General features: G+C 40.6%; 1 protein-coding gene across 1 annotated transcript; it reads right to left on the reverse strand.

The window, feature by feature from the left end:
- Positions 1 to 7,854: 7,854 nt before the first annotated feature.
- LOC122120099 (40S ribosomal protein S25-like) lies at positions 7,855 to 8,272 on the reverse strand. The gene has a single exon (XM_042694164.1). It carries the CDS (start codon positions 8,232 to 8,234, stop codon positions 7,860 to 7,862), a length of 375 nt encoding a protein of 124 aa, XP_042550098.1. The 5' UTR covers positions 8,235 to 8,272; the 3' UTR covers positions 7,855 to 7,859.
- Between the last annotated feature and the right edge of the window lie 634 nt (positions 8,273 to 8,906).

Here is an 8,906-nt window from a genome sequence, read left to right on the forward strand (position 1 = left end):
AATCTATGAAAGTGGCTATACATGTAGCTATTGGCAGAATTAATTTATTTCAGAATACATAAAGAATTGAAGAGAAATCTCACATTTTCAAAATATGACAGTGCTTGTTCTTATTATACAGTATTTTGTTTGCCCCTTCAATCATAGGGAAACTCAGATTGTGGAAGAAACAAATTCATTGAATTTTGGAAATTCCTTTCTCTTTCTTGTAACAATTGCATGTAAATCTCTGTACAATGATTGCTGATTAATATTGCTGCCCTTTGGCTTCCAGAGCTAGTAACCTTCAAAGGTTCTGAGAATTCTTGTGTTCCCGCTGCCCTTCCATGACAGAACTAGTTTACCACATATACTTTAAAACAACCCAGACATTAGCAATAAAAACTACAACTGCAGCAGTAACTAAAGCATATCTTTTACAAACTCCTGATTCCACATCTAAGCTGTGCAAACACAATACTTCCCAATAATTGCCTTCTCTCTCTTCCTTCTCTCTCTCATTTCACAATATAGGACTTTCCCACTGAAATCAATCACCCTTTGTCTCAGCCCATGTTTTCCTATGTTCAGAAGTTAGAATAGTTTTCGACAGTTAATTAGCCATAAATCCATCTCTAAAACACAGAACATGTCAGCTGCTTTTGTGAATCACCGATGTTCCATTTTGCTCCAGAGCCTTTTTTATAAACCTAATTGTATTAATGCACTGGCATATTTATTGGTCACCTTTCACCCTTTATGCTGAACCCTGGCTGTTTGCGGGGTTCTTTCAATAGATCAAAACCACAATCCCATTGGGTAAGAATGGTCACATTCATTCAAACAATGGAAACCCACAACCATGTGTGTCTTCCATGTGGGTCACCAAGGGGCACATCAAAGCAAAGGCTTGCCTGGAGCACATTTGATTTCTCACTTTTAAAGTGTCAGACAGAGGTGCAGGAATTTTTTTAAAATCTTGTCTGCCAGCTCATACTCACAATGAGTTCTGAGAGAGAAAATGGACAGTCTTTATTAAAAAGAGAGCAGCTGCTGGGCGCTGGTGGCTTATGCTTGTAATCCTAGCTACTCGGGAGGCTGAGATCTGAGGACTGTGGTTTGAAGCCAGCCTGGAGAAGAGTCTATGAGACTCTTGTCTCCAATTAACTACCCAAAAAGTTGAAAGTGGTGGTGTGGCTCAAGTGGTAGAAGTATAGCCTTGAGCAAAAAGTGTAGAGACAGTGCCCAGTCCCTAAGTTCAAGCCACAGGACACACACACACACACACACACACACACACACACACACACAGGCACACACGCACACACGCACACAGGCACACAGGAGCAAGTATTTTCTCCAGTCATTTTTTTTTTTAATGTTGGTTGTGGGGCTTAAATTCAGGGCCTGGGCACTGTCCCTGAGCTTTTGTGCTCTAACACTTTGAGACACAGCTCTACTTCTGATTTTCTGGATTCACTGGAATTAAGCGTCTCACTGACTTTACTGCCTGGGCTGGCTTCTAACTGCAATCCTCAGATCTCAGCCTCCTGAGTAGCTAAGATTACAGGCACGAGCCACCATCCAGCTCCACTAATTGTTAAAAGAAAAATTTTCTGCCCATGACCCAAGACAAAGAACAGGTGGAGTGGGCAGCTATGGAAGTTTAGCTGATGAGCTCCTTGGCCAACAGAAACATATGCAGGAGGCAAATCTTGTCACAGGCTAAATTAGTTTGTTCATTTGCCCTTTATTTCATGGACCTAATCACCCATCCACCCTTCCTCTTGCTCTACAGAAGTGATAGAATAAGGAATCAACAAGTCAAATTCCTCCAGGGTACAAGCAAGCTGTTTTGTGTGTGTGTGTGTGTGTGTGTGTGTGTGTGTGTGTGTGTGTGTGTGTGTGTGTACTGAGGTTGTATTACTCTCCCTGAAGTGAACTGTGGGCAGAACATTGTGAATTCAGGAGTAAAATCTAGGTGGAGGTAGGTGGGGGAAGGCAGACAAGGAATATTAGGAAGGCAACAACTTTCCATCATGATCATAGAACAATGTTTGGTTTCCTGTACATCATACTATTTTAATTTTGTTCACTCTTGAGCCAAATATTGTTTTATAATTTAATTTCTTTATTTCAGCTGTTCTTGTGCTTCTTTTTCCTGGAGTTGGTGATTGAAACATTTATTTCACTTAATTGCTTTCCTCTATTTTACCCTGGACTTTTTCTGGGAGATTTGTCAAACAATTTTCACTAGTTTCCCAAATTCAGAGCATGCCAGATCATCAATTAACTTCATTCATTTTTTTTTCTGGGAACTTTCTTGTACCCAGTGAGCTCAAGCTGAATTAGCTGCTCTCTGGGTTATCACTCATCTTGTAACTATTTTTGAATGCAGTTCATCAGTCTGGTTTTTGTGGTTCTCCTTTCTTGATTCATCTGTGGATGCATACTGGCTTGCAAAGGAAGGAAGTTTATTTGTGCATTTGTAAGACACTTGAAGTCTACTCTAAAGCTTAATGGGGTACAAAATGCTGAGTTGTTTCAACATTGTCTTCATATTGTATAATATGTAAATATGTATAATTTTTATTTATTTTTATTTCTGGATTTTTGAGTCAGACTCTATAACTTTGTTTAGACCAAACTGGCCTTGGATTTATAATCCTCCTACCTCAACTACCTAAATCCTTCTTGGGATTATAGACATGCACTACCATATTCAGCTGTCTTTTTAAAAGATTGTTATTGTAGAGTTGATATACAGAGGAGTTTATAGTTACCTGGATCAGGTAATGCATAATGAGTACCATTCTTTTTGAACCATGTCGCCCCTTCTCTCAGTCTCTTCCAGTTTTTCCCTCCTGTCACTACCCACAGATGTGCGGTTCATTTTCCACAGAGTCTAGTGTGTACACCTTTGTATTTGTTCATCCTTGTTTCACCTTTTCTGTGCTCTCCCTTACCCTCCCAAATACAAACTAAACAAGGCAAAAGGAAAAGAAAGCAAAAACAGTAACAATGTCAACTAAAAATGTTTCTCGTTTCCTTTTCTTGGAGTTCATTTCATAGAATATTGTTTTATATGATTATAGGCACGTAGCTATTGAGCCTTTGTCAACCACTCCGATGCATAGCTTCCTTTGGTCTCAGTGTGTGAAGGTCCAGGGTCCTATATAATTGATCATGTCCCAGTGTGTATGCACATATATGTATATGTATATATACATATACTTACATATATACATACAATCATTCAGTGTGTTTATTTGTAGATTTATAGGCATATTCTAGTTACCACAATGAGGGAAACCATGCAGGCTGTTTCTTTGGCTCTGGCTTACTTCATTTAATATAATTTTCCCCAAAGTCTTTCCATTTCCTTACAAATGGTACAATATTATTCTTTCTGATGGATGAATAAAATTCCATATTTTCTTTTTTTTTTTTTTTGGGGAGGGTCTGGTCGTGGGGCCTGAACTCTGGGCCTGGGCGCTGTCCCTCAGCTCTTCAGCTCAAGGCTAGTGCTCTACCACTTGAGCCCCAGCGCCACTTCTGGCTTTTTTCTTTTTGCTTATGTGGTGCTGAGGAATCGAACCCAGGACCTCATGCATGCAAGGCAAGTGCTCTACCACTGAGCCACCTTCCCAGCCCAAATTCCATATATTCTTGATCCATTCATCCACTCAAGGACATCTGGATTGATTCCATATCTGGGCCATGGTAAATAATATTGCAATGAACATGCTTGTGCTGGTGATTTCAGTGTGGCCTGGTTTGTGGTCCATTGGATAAAAGCTCAGGAGTGGGATTACTGGGTCATAGGGGGGCTCTATTTTTAGTCTTTTAAGGAACTTCCACACTGCTTTCCAGAGCACGTTTACATTCCCACCAACAGTGCAATAGAGTTCCCTTTTGGCCATATGCTTGCCAATATTTACTTATTGTTAGTTTTCCTAATAATGGCCATTCTAACTGGAGTGAAGTAGAATCTCAATGTTGTTTTGATTTGCATTTCTTTTATGGCCAGAACACTTATTCTTGTGTCTATTGTCCATTCTTACTTTTTCCTCTGAGAAGTCTCTCTTTAAGTCTTTAGCCCATTTATTGATTGGGTTGTTGAGTTTTTGAGGGTTTACTTTTTGGGGGTTTAATTTTTTTGAGCTCTAAGTATATTTTAGCTTTGAGGCCCTTGTCTGATGCAAAGCCAGTAAAGATCTCCTATTCTGTGGGATTTCTATTTATCTTGCTAACCATGTCCTTTGACATGCAGAAGCTCTTCAGTTTGATACAATCTCATTTATCCAGTGTTTCTTTGATTTGTTGTGATTCTGAATCTTTATTTAGGAAGTTTCTACCCATACCTAGAAGTCCTGGGGTTTACCCTACTCTTCCCTGTAATAGTTTCAGGGTATCTGATCTTACAATGAGGTCTTTGATCCATTTAGAGTTGATTCTGGCGTAGGGTGATATGTGAGTATCTAGCTTCAGTTTTCTGCACAAAGATAACTAAATTTTCCAGCATCATTTGTTAAAGACAGCTGTCTTTAAAAAAAAGTTTTAAGAGGGCTCTGAATGTTGCTCAGTGGTAGAGTGCTTGCCTTGCATGCATGAAGCCCTGGGTTTGATTCCTGAGCACCACATAAGCAGAAAAAGCCAGAAGTGGCACTGTGGCTCAAGTGGTAGAGTGCTAGCCTTGAGCTGAAGAGCTGAGGGACAGTGCCCACCCAGAGTTCAGGCCCCACGACTGACAAAAAAGAAGTTTTAAGAGTTATGACCCTTTCCTTCCTTTATTTGGAGTCATTATTGAAACATTTAAGGTCATTTTTATCTTATTTGTATGTGATCTTGGATTCTCTTTTCTGAAGTCCTAGAGAATTTTTGGTTATGTTCAATAGTCAGCGGGATGTATGATGTTGTTTGGGATTGTTTTTTTTTTTTTGTCAGTCGTGGGGCTTGAACTCTGGGCCCTGAGCGCTGTCCCTGCATTCTTTAGCTCAAGGCTATCGCGCTACCACTTGAGCTACAGAGCCACTTCTGGTTTTCTGGTGGTTTTTATTGGAGATAAGAGGCTCATGGCCTTTCCTGCCTGGGCTGGCTTTGAACCTCCATCCTCATATCTCAGCCTCCTGAGTAGCTAGGATTACAGGTGTGATCCACCGGCACCCAGCTTTTTGTTTGGGATTTTATACATTAATTGTTCTGTCCACTTGGGAAGTCTTTTCAATCTACAGAGTTGTGTCTTCTGTTTTTCCCACATTTTTTTGTGGTGCTGGGGGTCAGACTCAGGACCTCACACATGTCAGCCACATGCTCTATCACTGAGCTACCCTCCCAGCTGCGTTGTGTCCTTTGGCCCCACTACTTTTCTTGAATTATATCTTAGAGGATCACTTTTTGCCTTTTATTTAATCTATTTTTCCCTTTCTTGGTACTCTAGTATGACATGTTCCATAAACAGAATACTATGATTTTTAATCTGTTTTTCATCTTTTCTCTTTTTTTCTACCCCCCCCCCCCCACTCTCTGGGAAGACTGTATGTACCACATTCTTCAATTTAATTAAAAATTTGAATAAGTGTTTATTTTCTTTGTTTGGTTCTGCTTATCTGACAGAGTCCAGACTGGCCTCCAATTTCTGGGCTGGTGTCAAGTGATTCTTCCACCTCAGCTTCTCAAAATAGCTGGGACTATATGTATGAACCACCATGCCTCATTGATTGTATAGTCTTTCATTTCCAGAAGATATGTATGTGTGTATGTATGCATGCGTGCATGTATGTATGTATGTATATATGTATTTATGTGACACTGGGGTTTGAACTGAGGTCCTTGCAGTGGCTAGGTAAATATTCTGTCAAGTGAGCCATGCATCTTGATTTCAGAACTCTTTCTTATTCTTAGAATACTTGTTTCCATAGCACCTCTTCCTTTTTTCATTTTTTCTTGTCTTCTCTTTTCTTCTTTTCATAAAATTTCCTCCTCCTCCTCCTCTTCCTCCTCCTCCTACTTCTCCTCCTCTTCTTAAGTTAATTCTTTGTAAGTTTTCCTATCTTTCCTGAAGAGTGCCCTTCCTCCCCATTTCCCTTTGCTACTTCCCCCCCAGATTTTTCCTTCTTTATTTTGTATTCTTTCGCTTGTTCAGTTCTCTACTGTCCAAAATAAGAAGTAACTGATGAATCTTGAGCATTCCTTTCTCTTTGGGGTGGAACCCTGAGCTGTTGGTTTTAAGTCTCTGTGTAGCTACTTTTGGAAGCTCTTTCACTATGTCTTTTAACTTGTTTGATTTTAACCTTTTAGCTATCCTGTACATGTAAACTTTCCATGTGTTACAAGATTCAGAAGTCATTTCTTTCAGCCAGGAGCCATTTTTGTTTCTTCCAGTTTTCTGTCAATGTTGCATAGCATTTGTGTTAATCAAGAACATGGTTGATGGCCAGGCGTTGGTGGCTGTAATCCTAGCTACTCAGGAGGCTGAGCTTTGAGGATCATGGTTCAAAGTCAGCCCAGGCAGGAAACTCTGTAAGACTCTTATCTCCAATAAGCCACCAGAAAACCGGAAGTGGCGCTGTGGCTCAAGTGGTAGAGCACTTGCCTTGAGCTGAAAAGCTGCGGGATAGCGCCCAGGCCCAGAGTTCAAGCCCCACGACCAAAAAACCCAAAACCAAACCAACCAACCAAACAAACAAAAAAAAACCACGGTTCAAATTCCTGTACTATCCTTGCATAATCTGGTTAAGAAAAGCAAGCATGGAATAGTTTGTTGAGTTTACTAAACAACTCTAACAGTATTTCTTTTTCCTTTTCTCTGATGCTTTCTGGGTAGGTTAGGTATCTTTCAGGGTATTCAGCTTCTTCTCTTGTCACAAAAAGGTAGTTTTGTTTTTTTTTTCTTTCAAGCACTCAGGAAGCATCTTCAGAGATTTATTTAGCATAGGAAGAGGAATCATGGGATTCCCCATCCATTCCCCTCAATTTACCTAGCACCATTTTCACACATATATACTGTATATTCTAAGGTTTCAGAGTTAGCTTGCAGATTCTGGAAAGCCCCTGCCCTGTGTACCTACCTGTGTACAAAAATCTGTTAAGTTTATATTCCCTAGTGTTGTTCTGTTTTCCCAGCGTGATGTGCAAATTTCCACCCCAGTCTCATTACACACCTCGGAACTTGAGTCTCCCGAATTCTCACGGCCCACATAATGTAACCCCTGACCACCCCCTAAATTATTTTGCTTAAGTTTTGCCCACACCTGTCCACTGCTGCTGCCTCTATTCCCTCTTGGAGCAGCCCGGCAGGTCTGTCCCCCAGTAAAGCCTTGAGCCCGTATTGGTCCCTTGCCTCTCATTTCTTACGTTCTGGTGTGGAAATCTGGGAAGAGCAGTTTGGGGTTGGATGATCCCCTTATAGGGTTGACTGGTCCCCAGCTCTCCTCCCCCAACCCTCCTCGGAGGGAACAACCTTTACTCTCTCCTGCCAGCCATTTCAGACTTCTGTATGCCTCACCATCAGACCTGCAAGGGTGAGCATTGACCTCCTGTCTCATGGACTTTCTGGCCCAGGCTGACTTTGAACCATGATCCTCAGATTTCAGCCTCCTTAGTAGTTAGGATTACAGGCATGAGCCACCGACGCCTGGCCCAAGTTTCTTTCTTTCTTTCTTTCTTTCTTTCTTTCTTTCTTTCTTTCTTTCTTTCTTTCTTTCTTTCTTTCTTTCTTTCTTTCTTTCTTTCTTTCTTTCTTTCTTTCTTTCTTTCTTTCTTTCTTTCCTTCCTTCCTTCCTTCCCTTCCTTCCTTCCTTCCTTTCTCTCTCTTTCTTTCTTTCTCATTTCGTGTAATAAACTTTTATTTTTCCAAATGTACAGCTAATTGGATTTGTTCATGCATCCTCACCAGCAGCGAGGGCATCTCCACCTTTAGTATTTCTAGTGTGAATTACTTGAGCTCTGTGCTTTGAGACTAACTTGATAAGTCCTTTACTAAGCAGCTCCTGAAGGGCTGCCCTGGCCAGCAAGCCATGAATCTTCAGCCTCTCAGAAACCACAGCAGGGGTTATGAGCTTATAGTTTGGAACTTCCTTACAGAGTTTTTCGTAAGTGGCTTTGTCAAACAGGACCAGGTTGTTGAGCTTGTCCCTAACTTTGCCTTTGGACCACTTCTTCTTGGCTTTGCCTCCAGACTTGTTTACTGGGTCCTTGTCTTTCTTGGCCGACTTCCAGGCATTTTCCTTCTTCTTATCGTCCTTGGGCGGCATTGCGAAGGCTGGAGAGTGGGAGGGACCACTGAGGCTTCGTCAAGATATCCGACAGAAAAGCGACTTTCATTTTTAAAACCTAAATACCTTAAAACTTTTGTGCACAAGTGTGTATGTGTAAGCATGTTCAAAATAACCCCATTTTAATGGGGTTATTATCAAACTAAAGTGCTTCTGTGCTATATGTTGATACTTCTTTAATACTGATATTTCCTGAATTTATTTGCTTTTTGACTTCAGTTGTAACTATTATCTGTGTTGCTTGTGACAAAAATTAGGGAATAGCCGTAATCAATTATACTTAGAATGTGAGCCTAACTCCTTGACAAGGAGGAAGGACAGTTGGATTGGGATAAAAACCTAGCAAAATTCTCTGCCTGGGCAGGCTTGCTCTGGATAGCGAAACAGCAAATTGCCTTGAGGAGAGTCATTGTGCAGTTCTAAGGTAACCAAGACTTAACTGGCCCACATACCAAAAGAAAAAGACCTCAACCACAAAGAAACTAATCAGATTTTGGTGAAAACAAATGTGTCTAGTATGTCTATTTCCCAAGTAAGTAAGCCACCTTGCTGACAATGGCTTTAATCTTAATTATATCCTGAAGTGCTATATTCTGTTAAAAATTAACTAGATTGTTTAATCAGTTGTTGTTCAAAATCCTCATCATGACT

Source organism: Dipodomys spectabilis, unplaced genomic scaffold (assembly GCF_019054845.1).
Source record: "Dipodomys spectabilis isolate Male_0828 unplaced genomic scaffold, ASM1905484v1 ptg000174l, whole genome shotgun sequence".
Taxonomy (NCBI): domain Eukaryota; kingdom Metazoa; phylum Chordata; class Mammalia; order Rodentia; family Heteromyidae; genus Dipodomys; species Dipodomys spectabilis.

Coding starts and splice junctions, on each gene's coding strand:
- LOC122120099 (XM_042694164.1), bottom strand. CDS start 8,234: ATGCCGCCCAAGGACGATAAGAAGAAGGAAAATGCCTGGAAGTCGGCC.